Source organism: Danio aesculapii, chromosome 24 (assembly GCF_903798145.1).
Source record: "Danio aesculapii chromosome 24, fDanAes4.1, whole genome shotgun sequence".
Lineage (NCBI taxonomy): Eukaryota > Metazoa > Chordata > Actinopteri > Cypriniformes > Danionidae > Danio > Danio aesculapii.
Genome location: NC_079458.1, coordinates 5,164,879 through 5,188,413, shown reverse-complemented (window position 1 = coordinate 5,188,413; position 23,535 = coordinate 5,164,879). Strand labels below are relative to the sequence as shown.

Below are 23,535 nucleotides of genomic sequence, written 5' to 3'. Positions count from 1 at the left end.
TAGTGTGCAGAAATAATAGTATAGGCCTAAACCTTAAAAACAAAACTAGCTTTCAAAAAGCTCTGCTAAAGCCACATGAATAAACATAGGCTTCGGTCCAATTCTCATAAACACAGACGTGGGGTTCAGAAGTGTAGTTTCACATTAACCTCAACTGTGACTATCATATCATTGATGATAATTATATAAACCATATACGCTGGTCTAAAACTGAACTATTGGCTCTGTTAGTATTTTGAACGCTCTCTTGCTGATTAACTATAGTTTGTTTCCTTTACGTGTCAAGTCAACTTGTGTATCGCTGTTCTCAACAGTTTTAAAACTGAGGAAAATTAATAATTAATGTGTAGAATATCCTGATATCTTTATACCGTGCAGTTTCTTTTAGCAGATTAGTTGGGCGATATATTTCTAAACACAATAGTTTTAATACCTGATTTATTTTGTTTTTGCCTTGATGACAGAACATGATAGCATATTTTACTAGGTATTTTGCAAGAGACTATTCAACTTAAAGTGCAATTTAAACGCTTAACTGGGTTAAATAGGTTAACTAAGTTAGTTAATTTGACAAGACATTGGAAACAGTTCAAAATATTTGTATTTATTAGATATTTTATTTATTTAGTCAAACTATAAAAGAAAAAATTTCTTTCTACCCAGAAAAACGTAAGAGAAAATACTGTGAATGTTTGCTCAAATATCTCCCAAACATCACTTGGGAAATATTTGAAAAAGAATGTGAATAAGTAGTAAGTACACTGTAAAACCCAAAAAGTTAAGGTAACTCAAACCATTTGAGGAAACCGATTTAAGTTCAAAAAGTTATCCTAATGAGTGCTGTGAACTTAATCTATTTGAGTAAACAAAGCAATTTGAGCACCGTGATGAATGAAGAGAACTCAAACGAACTGAGTACTGTAAAACCCAATAAGTTAGGGCTACTCAAACGGTTTAAGGAAACTGATTGCGTCAAATCTTTTGAGTTAAAAAAAACTTTTCTATATTATTATTGTGAACTTACTCATTTAAGTTGAGGTAATGAGATATTTAATTAACTCCATACTGATAACCATCAACACTGAGTTCAAAACTCTTTTCAAATGAGTAGAATTAACTTTCAGTCAATTTTGAGTTAACTACACTCATTTCATTTCATGAAGTTGACTGTTGGGTTTTACAGCGTAACTATTAAATATGAATAAGAAGCGAGATTAAGCTGAGCAAACTTAAATTCAACTTAAGATGAAGAGCTGAGTGATAAAGTAAAATTTTGCAAAAATAATTAAATTAATTAATTAACTTTTTGTTCTTGTTCAAACTACGTATTTAAAACGAGTTGAAACAACACAATTCTTAAGCTTTTTGGGGACAACCTAATTGTTTTATGTTCAATCAACTTAAATTTTTAAGAAGTTATTAAGTTAACTTAATTTGTGTTGAGATTGAGAAAACATGAAGGAATTGCAACAGGCTCAAGGGAAAAGTAGCCATATGTATGTTTCTGGAGATCACAAATTATGTAGCAAGAGATACGTATGGCTGCATTTAATTTTTAAAATGAACGCTACGGTGCGGTACGACGCCGTTCCTTTTCGCGCTTACCTCCATATGGATGGCTTTCCCACTGTTACCAATTTGTCCTGTTAGCTCGCCATGTACATCGGTGGACTTGAGACACAGAGAGGAGTTGACAACGCTGATGAGGTTCGAGTCCGGTGAAGAACGGTTCCAGAAAGCAGGTAAGACAAAAACAGAATCCAAAAAATAAAATAAACAAGTAAATAACAGGGTGAGAATGTGGTAAAATCTGAAAACGTGGTAAAAATCAGACGTTGGACGAAAATTGTTGGTTGGGTTTAGGTAAGTGGGTGGGCGCTGGTCAATCAATACAATTGGTTGGAGGTTGGAGGAAGGAGGAGGGTGGGTAAGTTGATTGGTTAGTCAATCAGTCAGTCGACAGCGGCCTCTGGTGGATTTACACGAAACCAGCCAGTGCGAATGGCACTCACAAAAGAAATTCGAGATCTCAAAAAGCATACACAGCAGCCTCTGGGGGATTCGCGAAAACTAAAAGTGCAAAAAATCGTGGCTCCTGTGACATATTTCGCGGCCTCCAGGAATGTATATAGAGATATCGTTTTCAGAATGAGCCTGGGTTGAGGAATTGTGTGGAACCCAGCAGTTTTTGCAGTGTACACTCAAAAAACAGTTTGCTCTTTGTTCAAACTACTTATTCAAAATGAGCTGAAACAACACTATTTTTGAGGTTTTTTTGACAGCTTAATAATTTTTTGTTCAATCCACAAACATAATCCCTTCATGTTGTCCCAACACAAATCGATTATATGTAACCCAGCATTTTTTTACAGTGAAATATAGCATCAATGGCAGGAAATAAAGTTGGAAACACTACAATACTATTGAACTTAATAAAGAGCCATGCACACAGCAAATTCATCAGTGTTAAATTTTCGGTGTTTAAGTGTTGACATTATAGAGTTATATTTTGATAAATTAACACAATCACAGTTAAAAGCAGATTTGATCCAGTGTAAAATCATGGAGTTACAGCTAACCAACACTTGATGGGGTTATTTTTAACATCGAGGAATACATTTAACCAAAAATCTAACTGGAACAAAAGTCGTGCCATTTTTAAGACCTTTAAAAGTGTTTAAAAGTGTAAAAAGGGTAAATTATCTAGTGCAACATGTTTTGTTGATAAAAATAATTATTAACAATTGTACTTTTATATTTTAATATCATTATTGGAGAATTATCTTGTGTAAGTTATTTTAACTATTAATCATAAGTATTGTAATTTTTGCTAGGTAAACTAGAGTTAAAATTCAGAGTTAAATTCTCTCTGTTAAAGTGTTGAATTTTCATTTTTTACACTAGCGTCAGGGAACAATCAACTCCCAATTGTGTAGATCAGAGTTATTTTTAACTTGATACAGTGTAAATATAACTCATGTATAGTGTTGTACAAGTACGTCTCTTAAGAGTGTTGTTTTAACTCTAAAACTATTGTTCACTCATTCTGAGTTGATTTTTAACTCTATTAGAGTTGAAATAACACTACTATTTTTGTACTGCAATATAGTTAGCTGAGATACTGTATTTTGTTACCATATAATATTCATATGAGCCAAATGTGTTTCATAGGCGTTTGTAATATAAATGAACATACATAATGTTGGTTGAAACGTGATAAAAGTACGATTTTCAGTCTGTGGAGGCAGTTTAGAGGACTGAACTGAAGTGAGATGATATCTTTTAGGAAATGTCTGAAACATGTCAGAGAACCTGCTGATCTGAATGCACAAGTGTGAAAAAGTATGAGTTGATAAAAGAGAAAATCTGATAACAGATCAGATGACTGATAGACGCATCATCAAAACACTGAATTAAAAAAACAGGCGCAAGTGTGTGTGTGTGTGTGTGAGAGAGAGGGAGAGAGGGAGAGAGAGAGAGAGAGAGAGAGAGAGAGAGCGAGAGAGAGAGAGAGAGAGAGAGAAAACAACTGATACTTACTTTTCATGTGAAACCCGAAACAACAGCAGGTAAATTTTCACTCTTGATTTTAATTTATTTAAATGCTATTTCGCATTTGATTTCTTTCCTTGTGGTTTCTTTTGTGATTAAGCCACAAAAGACAGAATTTTAACACATGTAATACAAGTTTATATTCATACACTATTGTAAATGACAGTATTTTGTTGTAATATTAACTGTATTTTACTTTAGGAATAATATACTACTGTATTTTAAAGCTACATGGTAAAATTACTGTATAATTTACGGTAAATTTTACAGTAGTGTAAATACAATAGAGCAATAGAAATGGTGCTGTAATATACATTATTTTTGCTGTAATTGATTTACAGTAAGTTACTGACAAACTGTAAGTTACTGTCGATTTTACAGGAAATTGTAAACAGTGAATCAAAACTCTTTGTGAAACAGCAGCTATTAAGTTTGACTTCAGATTAACTGAGAGTTACAATCTAAAGTAAAAATATAGTGGATTCAGCATCAGCAAACTAATTAAAGCAGACAATTTTTATTGTTTCTGAATTAATGTTTTGTGGAAGTGTTTACTGCCTTCACAACTAAACTAAACATAGGTTATGGCAATATAGACCTAAATTAATTCTCAATTTTAATGGCTACTTTCTTTATTTTGTTTCAGAGTAAAGAGAACATGCATCGCTCTCCTATCATTTTCACATTGGTTTGTTTTTCTGACTTTCTGGCGTTCATCACTTTGGGTAAGACTTTACTCACATTATTTATTATATATTAGCCTATAATTTACATTTACTGTTATCATGTATTTCTTAATACTTTATATTTGAATATAATTGATTATTTATTAATGTACTTAACTACCTTTTGCAAATGTGCGAGACGCCCAAACCACAATCCATAACAGGTGGGGTGTAGCCTATATGCACAGGGGCTTTTTATTTTCAGTAAGACAGCTCAAATACTTCCTGTGAACTGTCATGCCATAATAATCTCACCACGTTTAAGATCTAGGTAGTTTAAAAATAAATGATCTTCACTGTCTAACTTATATACAATATAAAGTGGGTCTCAGACCGGACAAGAAGCACTGAATTAAACTTTAATGTTCCCCGCCATGTCTTTAAATTATGGAAATGTAGTTTACCACAGTATTTCATGGACATTTGCTTGCCTTTTGCTCTTGATGATGCTTGTGTTTAAATGGTCTTTAAATGATCTTGTTTTAAACTTTAAACGACTAAATGAATACTTAAATCTACTTAACAGATTAAACAGTAATTAAATTACATGATCAATGCTGTAAAAGGAAGCTTATGAAATTGAAATCAGTCACCAACCTTTCACTGGATGTTTTTCGGTGGCTGAACAACACTTTCTATACATAAAGCCCATTAATAAAACAATAACATAGAGCTAAAACGATTAGCAAATCGGTTTGTTTAGAATTATGGCAATAAGTATAACAAATATGATAAGAAACTCTAGCAACGCGTCATAAATTGACGCTTAAAACTAATGATAGTGGATGAGACCGGAAGTCTTCCGCAATCGCGCATTCAAGCCAAAATGGCCGCTCTAACGGTAAAAAGTGTAGCGTACGAAATTCAGTGTGGTTTTTAATTCACTAAGTCAAATGTGTCCAGGTGATCAGTACAGTCTGCAGTGTCTCAGTAATTATTTATCCAACATCAGCTGCTCTTTGAACATCTCGGATGAGTTTCTGGGCAACGAATCGTCCTACTGGCTGAACTTCAGTGTAGACGAGTGAGTAAACGACTCGATAACACGTTACTTGAAGGGAGTGTGTTTATAAGACTGACAAGACACCTTTATTATCATGATATGACACACGTAACGAATATTAAATATATCTTAACAGAGTTATGACACTATAAATGCAACAATTTGCCCAAAACATGTAATAAGGTCATAATAATAATATTATTAATAATAATTCCTTACATTTATATAACTTAGCTTTTTTTTTTGGACACTCAAAGCATTTTACACATTTTATGGGGGGCTGGGGGGGTGTATCTCCTCATCCACCACCATATAATTGTTTCAAATACTTTTTTCTGTGGAACAAACTGAATTTGTCATTAAAAATTCTCATTTAAAGTGTCAAGACTCTGTTAAATAATTTTATAGCAGTGTCAGTAATATTCAACGACGTTTCTATAATGGGCTAACGACAATGACAGATTTAAGTTATGCTGTCACAAGTTAAAGATGTTAATTACATGTTAGCTATCTTGGTAATGTCAAGTCGTCAACACAAAGACATCTCAAACAAATGTCATCTTTGCATTTAATTTGTTATAAGACACTTAATGTTGTCATAAGCATGCATAAATATGTGTCACTACTGAATATGAGTTTCAGGACAGTTTTATGAACACCCCCTTCAAGTGAAGCATTACCCTTTACTCAAATGCAATTACACTCCAACTTAAATACAGTCAAACAACAGTAAATCTGCTTGTGTGTAGCGAACAGCACATCTGCTTTCTGCAAAAGAGAGAGCAGGCTTTACTGTGTGAGCTGGATTTATCACCGGATGTGATTTTCTCCGATGTGGACACTTACAGGATCTCCTTCCATTCTGCTTACCATGATGTCATACTGGATGAGGAGTTCATGCCAAGCAATCACAGTAAGAATAAGTGTACTTAAGTTGAGTCTACAGGAGTGCTCAGTCTGTGTTTGTGTGTGTTTTTGTTACATTTAAGGACACAAACTTGTATAATGACAAGAGTTTGATGTGTATTGCAAGGAGAAAGCTTGTAAAGAGTCAAGAAAGAGGTCTAACTCTGTGCCACCGCATAACTATAGATGTGTTAAAAAATAATGAGAATATATATAAATTGTATATACAGTTGAAGTCAGAATTATTAGCCCCCCTGTTTATTTTATTTCCCCAATTTCTGTTTAACGGAGAGAAGATTTTTTTTAACACATTTCTAAACATAATAGTTTTAATAACTCATTTCTAATAACTGATTTATTTTATCTTTGCCATGATGACAGTAAATAATATTTGACTAGATATTCTTCAAGACACTTATATACAGCTTAAAGTGACATTTAAAGGCTTAACTAGGCTAATTACGGTTAACTAGGCAGGTTAGGGTAATTAGGCAAGTTATTGTATAATGATGGTTTGTTCTGTAGACTATTGGAAAAATAAATAGCTTAAAGGGGCTAATAATATTGACCTTAATATGGTTCATAAAAAATTTAAAACGGCTTTTATTCTAGCTGAAATAAAACAAATAAGAGTTTTTCCAGAAGAAAAAATATTATCAGACATACTGTGAAAATTTCCTTGCTCTGTTAAACATCATTTGGGAAATATTGCAAAAAATTAAGAAAAAAATCAAAGGTGGGCTTATAATTCTGACTTCAACTGTGTACTTCCGTCCATTCCACATCCGTTTTCAAACAAAAAAGGATAACTAATTTTCACTTTTTGGTTTAGGGCAGGAAAACGAATAAACCAATTTAAAATTCATTATACACATGTAGGTGGTGCTGAAATGCCCTTTTTCCTCTGACTGGTGAACCAAATCTGAGCTTGTGACGTCACCCTCAAAATAATAGTCTTCTGCGAATCAGCACCCAGGCTTTTAATTTTTTATTATTTAATTACATACATAAACTAAGTTTACATATTCTATAATTTGATGTTAGCAGGCTTACATTCATTGCGTATGAATAAATTAAATTAAAATGTAAATGAGCAGTTTTATTACACATTTGTCATTAAAATAAAGTCATAGTTTGCTGCCAAACATCTTAGTGCTGTGCACCTGATGCTTAGCAAAGATTTCTGAGCAGAAATAAAAAATAATAAAAAAAAAATAAAATAAAAATAAAATAAAATAATAATAATAATAATAGAAAGGGACTAAGCCGAAAAGAAAATTAATGAATGAATAATATTAATATGCCGTCACCAAACTTCTTGCTGCTGTGCACCTGATGCTGAGCAAAGATAACCATTTCCTGGTTTGCATGATTGTTTCAGTTACTGTAGGCCTAAATAATAATAATAATAATAATAATAATAATAATAATAACTAATATTGTTTTTTATTGTTTAGTTTTTGTTAATTGTTGTTTGCAGGACCAGAATAAGAACACATTGTGCCCTGGGGCTATAACAAAGGGTACCATTTGTTTTATTTTTTTTTCCTCCTATTTTTATAAATATATACTATTATTTTGAGGAGGGATACACGGTGGTGCAGTGGCTAGCATGTTCGCCTCATAGCAGGAAGGTCACTGGTTCGAGCCTCGGCTGGGTCAGTTGGCGTTTCTGTGTGGAGTTTGCATGTTCTCTCCGTGTTCCGTGGGTTTCCCTCACAAGTCCAAAGACATGCGATACAGGTGAATTGAATAAGCAAGGGTTTGTTAGTGTATATGTGTGAATCAGTGTGTGTGGGTGTTTCCCAGTGATGGGTTGCGGCTGGAAGGGCATCCGCTGCATAAAACATGCTGGATAAGTTGGCGGTTCATTCCAGTGTGGCGACCTCTGATTAATAAAGGGACTAAGCTGAAAAGAAAATGAATTAAAATATTATTTTGAGGGTGATGTCAAAAGGTCACATGGTTGGCCAATCAGAGGAAAATGGGCGTTTCAGCACTGCCTATAATGAAATTAAAAGTCGTTTATTCGTTTTTCTGCCATAAACCAAAAAAAGAAAATTGAGCCAAAACCTCGTTTTTTTTGTGAACAAACTAAAAAAAACAAACCAGACGTTTTCTTATTTTTCATTTTTTTGTTTGAAAGACGATATGGGATGGATATCTTCATGGATGATTATAAATACATTCATACATATATATTTGAGTCCTGATGTGGCGGTAACGTCCGAGTCCGATCGAGTCTGAAACCGTGTGATTGGGCCAGATTTCCGATCACGTGATCGGATCTGGACATTCCTAAAAACAATATGTCCCCACACTTCACAAAAACAATTATGTTTTTGTGTGCATGTGTGTTTACCTATTCAAAACCCAAAATTTTAAATCGTCATCATTTAGTCATCCTTCACTTGTCTGTTTGAGTTTCTTTCTGTTCTTTCTGTTGAACACAAAGGAATATTTTCTGAAGAACACTGAAAAATCAACAACCATTGACTTACATTGTATTTCTCGTTCATAATATGGATGTCAGTGCCTGCTTTTTTTCCCAACACTCTTCAGAACATCTTGTTTTGTGCTAGAAATTAAGAAATGATTGAAATCACACACACATAAAAAAACTTTGGTAAATCTTGTATAAAAATAAAGTCGATTTTTGGAAATTGAGGTTTTCAGTGAGGGATAGATTGGACAATGTATAGTTTTCTCAAAATAAAAACAGTAGACGTCTATGTAAGTTCACCATTTACATAGCTAAGTAAATTTGTGTGTGAGGTCTTGGTATTCACTACATTGTGGGGACCCAATGTCTACCAAATGTCTAATATTTTTAAGGGTTGGGAACAGCATAAAATGATTTAGTCTGTGGGAAGACCCCATAACACCTGAAAAACTGTGTATGTGTGTGTTGCAGTTCGTCCAGTCCCTCCGTCTGACCTGTCAGTGCTCTGGGTGAAGAACAGTGCTGTTTTCCAGTGGCAAAGCGGATATGAAGCTTTTTCCTGGATCCGCAGTTTATTCATCTCACACCTGCAGTACCAGCTGAGCATGAGCAGCACACACAAGGTGCACCACCACTTTAACACAACTGGTGCAGCAAACAGATTTACTTTGCATTTGTCTGCAATTTGTTTAATTAGTTTAGTTTGTTTGTTTGTTTGTCCATCGGGCATTGTGAACAACTAATTAATATGAACAGTAATGGACAGATAAACAAATTCATTCATTCATTTCCTTCGGCTTAGTCGCTTTATTCATCAGGGGTCGCCACAGCAGAATGAATCGCCAACTTATCCAGCATGTTTTACACAGCAGATGCCCTTCCAGCTGCAACCCAGTACTGAAAAACACCCATACACACTCATTCAAACACACTCGTACACTACAGCCAATTTAGTTTATTCAATTCCCCTATAGCTCATGTGTTTGGACTGTGGGGGAAACCAGAGCACCTGGTGGAAACTCATGCCAAAATGGGGAGAACATGCAAACTCCACACAGGAATGCCAATTGGCCCAGCCGGGACTCGAACCAGCGACCTTTAATTCACTTTTTCACAGCAACCTCACACCAGCCACTATATCGCCATAAATGAATTCCTTAAGTTTTAAATGCCACTATGAAGCGACCTTATAATAACTAAACATTCCTTATTCTGTGAATAATTCTGTGAATATTTCTGTGAATAATCCACAGATGCTGGTCTACTGAAATTACTTAAAATGTATTTTTCATTGATTTGTTTTTTTCAAATTTGGAAGTGTTACATGTGTCTATTTATTTATTTATTTCTAATCTATTTATTTATTTAGAATATTTAATATAAAATATTATTTTAATATTTATTTAATATATTAATTTATTTATATTTCCCAAATTATGTTTTATAGAGCAAGGAAATTTTCACAGTATGTCTGATAATATTTTTTTTTCTAGAGAAAGTCTTATTTGTTTTATTTCGGCTAGAATAAAAGCAGTTTTTAATTTTTTAAACACCATTTTAAGGTCAAAATTATTCGCCCCTTTAAGCTGTATTTTTTTTTCAATAGTCTACAGAACAAACCATCATTTATACAATGACTTGCCTAATTACCACTAACCTGCCTAGTTAACCTAATTAACCTAGTTAAGCCTTTAAATGTCACTTTAAGCTGTATAGAAGTGTCCTAAAAATATCTAGTCAAATATTATTTACTGTCATCATGGCAAAGATAAAATAAATCAGTTATTAGAGATGAGTTATTAAAACTATTATGATTAGAAATGTGTTGAAAAAAACCTTCTCTCCGTTAACCAGAAATTGGAGAAAAAAATAAACAGGGGGCTAAAAATTCTGGGGGGCTAATAACCGGATATTCTGATATTTGTTGCTGTTTTTGCTTTCATCGCCATCTGAAACTATCATTTTAACCACATTACCTGCTCGTTTGAACTTTCTCATCGTTATTTTTAGAGCATGTATGCAAAGCTATTGGACACGGATGAGCACATCAACACACAACCACTCTCTGTGTCCTCTGTGGCGATGATGGAGAGCAGATAAAAGAATCATAAAAATGGGGATTTTGAAAAGTGGTCGCCTCTGTCCCCAGTGGAAGTTACTCTCCTGCATGCAGATATACAGTTGAAGTCAGAATTATTAGCCCCCTTTGAATTTTTTTTTTCTGTTTGAAATATTTCCCAAATGATGTTTAACAGAGCAAGGACATTTTCACAGTATGTCTGATAATATTTTTTCTTCTGGAGAAAGTCTTATTTGTTTTATTTCGGCTAGAATAAAAGCAGTTTTTAATTTTTTTTAAACCATTTTAAGGTCAAAATTATTTTAAGCTTTAAGCTATAAATGTTTCAATAGTCTACAGAACAAACCATCATTATACAATAACTTGCCCAATTACCCTAACCTGCCTAGTTAACCTAGTTAACCTAGTTAAGCCTTTAAATGTCACTTTAAGCTGCATAGAAGTGTCTTGAAAAATATCTAGTCAAATATTATTTACTGTCATCATGACAAAGATTAAATAAATCAGTTATTAGAAATGAGTTATTAAAACTATTATGATTAGAAATGTGCTGAACAAATCTTTCCATTAAACAGAAATTGGAGAAAAAAATAAACAGGGGGGCTAAAAATTCTGGGGGGCTAATAATTCTGACTACAACCGGATATTTTGATATTTATATCTTTCTTGCATAAATAGCCACCTTTAGTTAATGAACAAATTAAAATGTTTACATTCCTGGTGCTCATTTTCTGACATAGACATATTTTGCCTGACAGAAATAACTTTTAATCTGACCCAAGAGAAAATTCTGTCCTGAATCAACCAGCTCAATTTTCCATCCATGTTTACTAGAAGTCATTTGTTGCTGTTTTTGCTTTCATCGCCATCTGAAACTATCATTTTAACCACATTACCTGCTCGTTTGAACTTTCTCATCGTTATTTTTAGAGCATGTATGCAAAGCTATTGGACACAGATGAGCACATCAACACACAACCACTCTCTGTGTCCTCTGTGGCGATGATGGAGAGCAGATAAAAGAATCATAAAAATGGGCATTTTAAAAAGTGGTCACCTCTGTCCCCAGTGGAAGTTACTCTCCTGCATGCAGATATACAGTTGAAGTCAGAATTATTAGCCCCCTTTGAATTTTTTTTTTCTATTTGAAATATTTCCCAAATGATGTTTAACAGAGCAAGGACATTTTCACAGTATGTCTGATAATGTTTTTTCTTCTAGAGAAAGTCTTATTTGTTTTATTTCGGCTAGAATAAAAGCAGTTTTTAATTTTTTAAAATCATTTTAAGGTCAAAATTATTAGCCCCTTTAAGCTATATTTTTTTCCCGATAGTCTACAGAACAAACCATCATTATACAATAACTTGCCTAATTACCCTAACCTGCCTAGTTAACCTAATTAACCTAGTCAAGCCTTTAAATGTCCCTTTAAGCTGTATATAAGTGTCTTGAAGAATATCTAGTCAAATATTATTTACTGTCATCATGACAAAGATAAAATAAATCAGTTATTAGAAATGAGTTATTAAAACTATTATGATTAGAAATGTGCTGAACAAATCTTCTCCGTTAAACAGAAATTGGGGAAAAAATAAACAGAGTGCTAATAGTTCAGGGCAGCTAATAATTCTGACTTCAACTGTATATTGAAAGATCTGTTAAAGTGCTAATAATCTGAACAAAATAAGTAGCGGTCATACAAAATTGCATGTTATTTTTTATTTAGTACTGTACTGAGTAGATGCTTTACATAAAAGCTGTTTACATATAGTTCACAAAACAAAAACATAGCTGAAATTTACATACCTTTGGTTTTTAATACTGTCTGTTTTTCTGTTCCTGTTGAACAATCTCTTATTTGTTCTGAACAGTCAAAGTTCAGAAAAATCCTCCATGTCCTGCAGATTCTTCAGTTTTTAAAACCGTTTTAAACCCAAATGATGCTCCAGAGGAAATCACCAGGCATTAAGAGCCGGGGGTGAAATTAGTAAAATATCCTCCTCAGGACAGTACTAAAAAAATATAACATGCGTTTTGTATGATCTCTCTTATTGTGTTCAAATCATTCACATTTTAACAGATCCCTCAAGGGGTGTGTAAACTTTCGAGCACTGAGGACTAGGACGCTCCGACTAAAATAATTAGTTTTTTTGTTTTACGTTTAAAAAGTTGAATACATGTTCGTTATCAATTTAAATGAATGAAATCAAAATAATTAAATAAGACTTATTTGAAATACTGTAGCTTTCATTCTGGCTTTTAATGTATCTAAATGAAGCAATAAAATATTAATTAATAGATTGTTTCAAATGAGTAATAATGCACAGGAACTATAGAAAGTGTAATATCTAGGATCATGAGATGATTGCACTGTTGTCTTTTTAAATATACATATTGACTCTGAAAGGTTTCACACTACAGATGTGAAACAGGATGTAAACTTCATGTTAATTTTATAGCTTTAACAATGATGGGATTTTTTATTGACACCTCGTTTTCACAGAGGTCTATTTTAAGACATCTGAACACACCCATGTTTTACAGAATTAACTACTAAAGTGTCAGTAATTTCTCACCAAGCTTTCAAAATTGGTGTTAGAGCAATTTATTGATTCTTTAAAGGGCCCATAGTTTACCTCTTTTTTATGATTTAATAATAATATTATGGTTCTTCTGAGTGTGCCAGTTTAGGTTCAGTTTAAAACACAATTCAGATTTTTTTATTATAATGTGTTAAAAAGTGTCGTGTTGGGGGCGTGTCCACAGTTCGCTGATTTATGGGTGTGTTGCTTCACATGTAAATTAGTTTCGGCTTCCCGCCAACGTAACAAGGGGGCGGGGCCATGAGCTCACCCGCTCTGCGTTTGCAACAGAGTCTGACAGGCAGACTGCGAGAATGACCTGGAATGAGAGGTACAGCATTCAGTCGTACATGTACGACTCTGACACAGACCAAGCAGAGAGTACAAAATCATATGTGTCTTTGTACAGTTTTACAGCCAACTGTGTGCTAGTTTCAAGTGCCGAGCTTGTACACAGAAACTAATAACCACGCACACTGAATTAACTTTGACTGAGGCACCGGATGCGCCGCTCGAAGCCGCGACACGGCACACCAGACACTCGGCAGCGCGGCAGAAACATGAAGTGTCCCGAATCGTCGCACCACGCATTTTTGAATTCTAAACATAGGTTTCTGCAGCGGTCCGCGGCGCCCAGCCGTCGACTTGAGTGTACCCTGATAGAAACCTGTGTTTAGAATTCTAAAACGCATGTTAGTTAAGATCACAGGGAGCTTCTGGGATCGTGAGAAATGCAAACGGCTGAAGTATAAGGTAGACTCAATGAGAAGTACACATGTTAGCAAACCTACCTAAAGATACAACCAATAATTCCGATTAGAGCGATAATATGGAGAATATTGCTCTTGTGTTGAGCCCAATGAGGCTTGCATCTAAAAATAGAGCTAGCGTGTTCCTTTAGTGATATCGCTTCGACTCACGCTGAAAATGGCGGACGTGAATCAACAAACTGAGGATATGATGACGCGCCTGTCAATCAACATTGGTGGGCGGGGGGACCGCTCTCCTACGTAAAGTTGCGGTCGGTTTAAAAACCGCTTCAATTGGTCCACCGTTTTTATGTTGTTAAATTGAAAAAAAAAGCACTGGGTGTGCTTATATCACCCCAATATGATGGTCTATACACCATACATGCACATATGGCTGTCCAAACAGCTTGAAAAGTAGATTTTTTACTATAGGTGCCCTTTAAAAGGACAGTTCACCCAAAAATTTAAGTTTCATTCACTCACACTGACATACTCTTAAAATATGACTTTTGCTGCTTGTTCAAACTACTTATTTAAAATGAATCAACACAATTCTTGAGATTTTCTTTGGGATAACTTAATTGTTTTATGTTTAATCCACTTAAATTTTTAAAAACAGTAAGTTTAACTCAACCAGTTTGTGTTGAGACAACATGAAGGAATTATGTGGAAGCCAGCCCTTTTTTTACAGTGTAGGAAAAAAAATATGGGAGTTACTTCAGTATATCTTCCTTAAAAGAAACTCAAACGGGTTTGAAACAAGTGGAGGATGAGTAAATGATGACAGAATTGTAGTTTCTCTGTGAACTAGCCCTTTACGTTAATGGCTGATGCTTGTGTTTCAGGTGTATGAAGCAGAATCAGCCGAGCAGAAGGTTTATGTGGACGAGTCTAAATTTGAACCTCACACTGATTATACAGTGCGTGTAAGATCACAGCCTGATCAAGGGGAATATAAAGGCGTCTGGAGCCCGTGGGCCCCTGCAATACTCTGGAGATCAGGGGACATTCACAGTAAGTGAGTCTCTAAATGTGTTTATTCAAAAACACTGATTCATTCATTATTGAAATAAGCATTCTGTTTTTGAGTGAGTCATTGAATTATTCACTCAACAATTAATTTAAAAAGATCGAGTAGATTACAAATGCACCAGGAGCCCGTGGGCCCCTGCATTACTCTGGAGATATTCACAGTAAGTTATTCTCTAAATCAGGGGTTTTCAAACTGTGGGGTGCGCCAGCACCTATTAAGGGGGGCATGAGACATTGGGGCGTGCATTCGAGTAAATTATGATAACGATTATTATGCATTCACTAGAAGGAATAATATGATTATTGTTAGCTCCACAGCTAACTATCAGGCTCCTGCAGAGTTAATGTGTTCCAGTAAAATATATACAAATAAAATGGAGCGGGTGCTTTTTGGAGCGGGATGCTCATCTGGATCTTTCACTTACAGACACTACTGACTACGTTTACATGGACATTAGTAATAGTTATTTGCCTTAATCTGAATAAGACAATAATATAATTACATGAAGAGCTTTTAGAATGTTGCGTCACCAGGCTATTCACGTTTCCTGCAGAGTCTCATGTAATTTTGGGTGTTTCATCTTCAATTTCTTGACTTTAACTGCAGTTCGGCAGTTTAACTTTCACTCATGAACATTTCATGCATGCCCCCATGACAAACTGGGGTATTTGATGCGAATATGAGGGACTGATGGAAGAGTGTTGTTTTATTAATAGCGCATGTCGAATGGAAAGAAAAAAAGTCCACATTTCGTGATCTGTGTGTGTGGATCTTGTCGCAAAATGCGACGAAAAGTCCTACATGATGGTAATAGTCTGATTGCGGTGTTTACTTCAACAATGCCACTAATATAAGCATACTCCACATGTCCTAATTCCATTTCTGTTTAGTTCAGTTATGACTTTAGTTGGGTTAAGGTAATCGAAAAACCACTGTTTACATGATAGACTCTTAATCAGAGTATTGTCTTAATCATATTAAAATCATATTAAAGTATTGTTGCCCATGTAAACGTACTCAATGTTTGACTCAACCACACTGTCAGGGCTCTGCGATCTTGGATTTGCAAAGCAGCATTTTCTCTATGTACGTACATCAAAAACAAGTATGCTATGGCTCATGCTTATTGACAGTGGAAGATGATTTACGGTTAGTCGGCTCAGCCATCATACTGAATCAGTGCGCTATGTATTTATGTTTCAATGTGATTAATTATATGTACTTTAAACGCAGCAAGTAATATGTGAATGATGTTTGCGTATGCATTATACTTTTGGGTCAAGGGAGGGGTGCCTTGGGGGGATGCGAGTGAAATTGGACAAACTTGGGAGACCGTGTGTCCTAAAAGTTTGAAAGCCCCTGCTCTAAATGTATTCATTCAAAACACTGATTCATTCATTAATGAAACAAGCACTGAATCATTTCCTCACTGAATCATTCACTCAAATGATTCAACACTGCATCATTATTAAAATGAAAAAAAGTGTTCTGTTTTGGAGTGAGTCATTGAATTATTCACTCAACAATCAATTTAAAAACAAACGAGTGGATTATAAAGGCGTCTGGAGCCCATAGGCCCCTGTGTTACTCTGGAAATTAGGGGACATTCACAGTAAGTCTCTAAACGTATTTATTCAAAAATACGGATTCATTTATTATTGCAACAAGCCTTCTGTTTTGAGTGAGTCATTGAATTATTCACTCAATTAATTTAAAAACGATCAAGTGGATTATACAGTTGTCTGGAGCCAGTGGGCCCCTGCATTATTCTGGAGATCCGGAGACATTCACAGTAAAGTCAGTCTGTAAAGGTGTTTATTCAAAAACACTGATTCATTCATTCATTAATGAAATATGCACGCTCTTCACTGAATCATTCACTCAAATGATTCATTAGTACGAAACAAGTGTCGTGTTTTTGAGCGAGTCACTGAATTATTCACTCAACAATTCATTTAAGAACAATCAGTGGGTAAGGGATCTAGAGCCCGTGGGCCCCTGCGTTACTCTGGAAATCAGGGGACATTCACATTAAGTCATTCTCTAAATGTATTCAATCAAAAACACTGATTCATTCATTAATAAAACAAGCACTGAATCATTTCTTCACTGAATCATTCACTCAAATGACTTATTCAAAAACACTGATTCATTATTGAACGAAACAAGGGTTCTGTTTTTGAGTGAGTCATTGAATTATTCACTCAACAGTTCATTTTAATAAACAATCAAGTGGATAGTAAAGGTGTCTAGAGCCCACAGTAAGGCCATGTCCTACCCTTTTTCATAAACAAGTTTTTTTTTCTGCTTTAGTTAAAAAAAAAACTAAAAATCTCCGTCCACATGAAATGCAAAAACACACCATGATGCATGTAAAGGGCACGCTGAACCAACAGGTGGTGATAATGACACTAATACTGGGTTCACACCAAAATAGGAATTAAGTATTTGCACAAGTAAATTGCATAGAAATTAATGCAAACGTGGATTACCGTCTCACAGGCCAATGACATGTAATATGCAATGTGTTTGCCACAAATGTGCAGAATTTTGTCTCATTTCCATTTCGAAATGAAAGTTTTCCATTTAGAAACCAAAAGTTTCAGTTTCAGTTAACCGACACTGCGTTTTCGTGTGGACAAAAGGCAAAACGGTGTAGAAAAAAAGTGCAGTTTTAAAAATACCTGTGTTTGTGTGGACTTTTAGCAAATGAAAACCAAGACTAAAACTATTGGTCAAAAACGTCTTCGTTAACTAAAATACTGAAGTAACTAAATGATAACTTCGGTCTGAATAACAGTCATATAGAAAGATCAAACTACGATTAAACTGTGAATGAAATGAATCTAAATTTCTGTGTTTCAGAAGAGAGTACAGAAAGATCTTTCCACATAGCCTGGTACCTTCTGTTTTTGCCACTGCTGCTGGTTCTGCTGTCCTGTATCCCATACTCTAGGTCAGAAATAGCATCCATACTCCTTAAATCTTTTATTTAACCCGTTTGTGTTTATGTAAATCTTTATTATGGGTGTTTGTGCTGTAGATGGATGAAGGATGATTATGTACCATCACCAGCTCCTTATTTCAGAGACTGGGAAGTAGATGTTCAGGTAACGTCCTTCTTTTTTTTTTTTTGCATATTAAATAGTTTCACCGGTAGATGGAGACTGAAGCTCACTGAACAACTATGTGTGTGTGTTTGTATATAAATGTAAATATATAAACGTATAATATATATATATATTTAAACACTGGTTCATTCAAGAGTCAAACAAGACAATTTACGAGTCACTGAATCATTCACTCGGTTAGTTCTGAAACAAAGAGGTTCATTCATAAGCGAAACGAGATTAGTCATAAGCGAGTCCACGAGTCACTGAATCATTCACTCAAATTATTTGTTCTAAAGTAATGATTCATTAGTAAACAAAATAAGTGTTTTGCTTTTAAGTCGTTAAATTATTCACTTAACAATTAATTTAAAAATGCTGATTCATATATGAGTGAAACAACCATTCTTTTTATGAGTGTCACTAAATAATTGCTGGCTTTTTAAGTGAACCACTGAAATGTTCTTTCAATTATTCCTTCAAAAATATTGATCGATTAAGCAAAATAAGTGCCATCTGTTCATTAAGCGTCTGACTATTTTTTGTATTGATCATTTATTTACTGACTGATTTATTAAAAAGTGCTGATTAAATCACAAAGGAAACAAGTCTATACTTTCTGAATAAGTCACTCAATTATTTGATTCAGAAGCACAGATTCATTCAGGAGCAAAATAAGCTAAATAAGTCTCTTTCTTTAATTACAATCACTGAATCAAACAAACGGAATCATTTAATTCATTGGTTCTAAAAGTGCTCTGTTTAAGGAGTCACTGAATTATTCACTCAATTAATTTGTTAGAAAACACTAATTGTTTTTTTTTTTAGTATTAAAAACACTGATTCATTCAGTATCTAAAAAAAGTGAATCTCCTAACCAACAAGTGTCTGGATCATTTTAGCGTGCCATTGCTTAAAACTATTTTCAGCACAAAAATATGTGAGTTGTGTGGCAAAGTAAAAGACTTGCGCTTACTGACAAAAGTCTTGTTGTCTATGCCAACTGTAAGAGCAACAAATAATAACTTGACTTTTAGTTGATCATTAGGAAAAGTGGCAGATTTTTCAGATGAATCATCTGAAAAAAACCTTTTAGAACCTGCATGGACCCAAGATTCTCAGAGTAAATCAGTCAAGCTTGGTGAAGGAAAAATAATGATTTGGGGTTGCATTCAGTATTGGGGCGTGCGAGAGATCTGCAGTAGATGGCCACATCAACAGCCTGAGGTATCAAGACATTTGTGCTGCCCATTACATTACAAACCACAGGAGAGGGCAAATTCTCCAGCAGGATAGCGCTCCTTCTCATACTTCAGCCTCCACATCAAAGTTCCTGAAAGCAAAGAAGGTCAAGGTGCTTCAGGATTGGCCAGCCCAGTCACCAGACATGAACATTATTGAGCATGTCTGGGGTAAGATGGAGGAGACATTGCAGATGAATCCAAAGACTCTTGATGAGCACTGGGAGTCCTGCAAGAACGCTTTCTTTGCCATTCCAGATGACTTTATTAATAAGTGATTTGAGTTATTGCAGAGATGTATGGATGCAGTCCTCCAAGCTCATGATGGAGTCAGACACAATATTCATTCTGTTTCCACTGCAGCATGACTTTATATTCTATACTGGACATTATTTCTGTTCAGTGACAAGACTTTTGTCAAAGTAAAATCAGACCTTACAGTCTTAATTAAAGAATTAAAAAGTCATTATTTGTTGTTCCTAAAACCTCGATAGGCGACAAGACTTTTATCGAGTATATCGTGCAAGCTCAACATTTAATACAGAGAAAATATTAGAAAAAGTGTATGATTTACTACTATTTTCACACATTACTAATGTATATTTCACTCATTACAAACAAAAAGCAATATATTAGAAGTTAACAATACAATAGTTAAAGTATATTTTGGTTTTGTTTTTTTAATTAATAATATTATCATCCTATTGATAATTTTCCATGGTTGAAGACCAGAAATCTTTGTTTTGACGTTTCCTGTATCAAAAATGCTGACAGGAAACTTTTACAAATCAGATAGGAGAAGGATATCAATAATGGTTTTAGTGGCGTACTATCAGATAAGATATCAAGCATGTTTCAAGCCTTGCAAAACCCAACTGTGGACTCAAATACCACAAAATTAACTAAAGGTGCTTTTAGCATTGCTTTTAAAGGGATAGTTCGCCTAAAAATCGAAATTTTGTTATCATTTACTCTCCCTATACTTATTTCAAGCGTTCCTTCTGTTGAACACAAAAGAAGATATTTCGAAAAATGTTGGAAACCGGTAACCATTCACTTCCATTTGTTTTTCCTACTATGGAAGTCAGTGGTTACAGGGATTCACCTTTCTTCAAAATATCTTCTTTTATGTTTAACAAGATTTGAAATCCCTTCAGGGAGAGTAAATAGTAATTAACTTTTCATTTTTGGGCTATCCCCTTTAACGATTAACCTGTGTGTGTTTTCAGATGTGTTCAGCGATGTCGGGTAAGATGTGTGATGTCATGCAGGGGGAGGAGTCTCTAAAGATTGACAGGCTGACAGAGTGCACAGCCACGCCCCTTCAGCAGACGGTGCTAGATTATGAGAAGATGGGAGTGATCGACAGGCAGGATGCTACACCCCCGTCTCCCAGCATGCCTCACTCTCCTGTAGGCTCAGAGGTGGATTCGGGATGCTGGATTCGAGATTTCGTGCCCACTGAAGGAGGAAGCATCACATGCAGTGAGGATTACTGTACACTGTCCAGCATACACACATACAGCATCTGAACCAATCACAGAAGCAGCTGCTGTTTTTAACCAATGATCAAATCTGCATATTTCTGAAATGTCATGTGACACTGAAAACTAGAGTAATGATGCTGAAAATTCTGCTGTAGAATAAATGACCTTTTTTTTAATATACTGAAATAACAAGCAGCTATTTTATACTGGATATTTTCTCTGTAAACCCTAGAGATGGTTGTGCGTGAAAATCCCAGTAGATCAGCAGTTTCTGAGACCAGCCCGTCTGGCAACAACATCCATGCTACTTTCAAAGTCACTTAAATCCCCTTTCTTCCCCATTCTGATGCTCGATTTGAACTGCAGCAGATCATCTTGACCGTGTCTACATGCCTAAATGCATTGATTGGCTGAATAGAAATTTGCGTTAACAAGCAGTTGGACAGGTGTACCTAATAAAGTGGCCAGTGAGTGTATTTATATTGTATATTTATCACCTTTGTGTTTTGCTGCTAAGTCAATTTATACATAATCTGCTAAATGCTTTACATGAGAATATCCTGCTAAACAGATTCATCATTCATGGTTTTGTTTTGTGAACTCACGCATCTACAATTCATTGCCTTAAAAAGGTCTTAAAGTGGAGTAGAAAGTCTTATTAAAATGACAAGGCATTAAATGATGCATGTACTACAAAACTTCCACACCACCACCGTTGTCCAGTAGAAAAAAAAAGTGCATGTATCATTCTAGCAAGTTGTATGGTCACACTTTTGACCCGTTTCTGGTGGGGTCTTATATGTACCTGGTATAGGTACATTTTTGGTGACAGCTTAAAAAAAAATACATTGAGTTATTTCATAATATCAGAAGAAAACAAATTTAAAATGTAAATATCAGAAGCAGTGTTGAAAGAACACGTTTAAAATAATGCAAATAAAAAACCCTTTAATATATTTATATTTTCCCACTCTGTACTCGTTTTGAAATGTTGTAATTAAAGATATATATCACAATGCTGTCGGTTTCTGCATTTTATGGTTATGAACGTTCTAAATTCTGTACAAGTAAAAATACAATACGCCTGAAGCATCTGTGGTCTGTGTAGAGTGATTCAACATCATGAAGATACGCTGCTGATTATCTATTTTTAGTGACCTGCAGACATGAAGGCACCGCCACGTTTAAACACCCCTTTGGTGTGTATATGTATATATATATATATATATATATATATATATATATATATATACATATATATATATATATATATACATATACATATATATATATATATACATATACATATATATATATACATATACATATATGTATATGTATATATATATATGTATATGTATATATATATATGTATATATATATACATATATGTATATATATATACATATATGTATATATATACATATATGTATATATATATACATATATGTATATATATATATATATATGTATATATATATGTATATGTATATGTATATATATATGTATATGTATATGTATATATATATATATATATATATATATATATATATATATATATATATATATATATATATGTATATGTATATGTATATGTATATATATATATATGTATATGTATATATATATATGTATATGTATATGTATATGTATATGTATATGTATATATATATGTATATGTATATATATGTATATATATATATATATGTATATATATATATATATATATGTATGTATATATATATATATATGTATATATATATATATATATATATATATATATATGTATATATATATATATATATATACACATATACATATATACACATATACATATATACATACATATATATATACATACACACACACACACACATATACATATACACATACATACATACATATACATATATATATATATATACACATATACATATATATACATACACACACACATATACATATATACATATATATATATATATACATACACATAAATGTGTGTATGTGTGTATATATATATATATATATATATATATATATATATATATATATATATATATATATATATATATATATATATATATATATATATATATGTGTATAGATAGATAGATAGATAGATAGATAGATAGATAGATAGATAGAGACACACATATACACACATACAAGTCTCATTACAGAATATTAAGTATGTTGTATATATCAACTAAAATGATATACAACAACTGTATAATTTAGCTGGTAGCTCAATCCTGCTCAGGAGCTGCAGCTTAATCCATATATGGCCCATTTCCACTGAGTGATACAATATGGTACAGTTCACCTTTATCAGGCTTGCGTTTCCACTGCCAAAAGGGTACCAATGGTGTGGTTTACGACAAAGTTTGTCAAACGTCATTCTCGCTCGAGGAAATGTCTACAGTAAAGCTGTTTGGGTTTTTCACATATCGGATGAGAAGCACTTCTAGCAAAACAGATGCTTTATTATACACATAAATACTCGTGTATAAATGTTCATTACGAACCTTTCTATGAATATGATTTGATTATAACTGCAGATTATAGGGCGAAATAGCCTACTGTAACGTCTGCAATTATATATTTAAAAAAATGCAACATAT

General features: G+C 33.9%; 1 protein-coding gene across 1 annotated transcript; it reads left to right on the top strand.

Annotated features, from left to right (window-relative positions):
* The first annotated feature begins 3,515 nt into the window (after nucleotides 1-3,515).
* LOC130218521 (interleukin-9 receptor) lies at nucleotides 3,516-21,992 on the top strand. The gene is made up of 9 exons (XM_056450726.1): nucleotides 3,516-3,569; nucleotides 4,199-4,277; nucleotides 5,181-5,301; nucleotides 6,030-6,193; nucleotides 9,101-9,252; nucleotides 14,886-15,054; nucleotides 17,939-18,029; nucleotides 18,117-18,183; nucleotides 20,654-21,992. Exons 2-9 carry the CDS (start codon nucleotides 4,211-4,213, stop codon nucleotides 20,954-20,956), a joined length of 1,134 nt encoding a protein of 377 aa, XP_056306701.1. The 5' UTR covers nucleotides 3,516-3,569; nucleotides 4,199-4,210; the 3' UTR covers nucleotides 20,957-21,992.
* The last annotated feature ends 1,543 nt before the right edge of the window (nucleotides 21,993-23,535 follow it).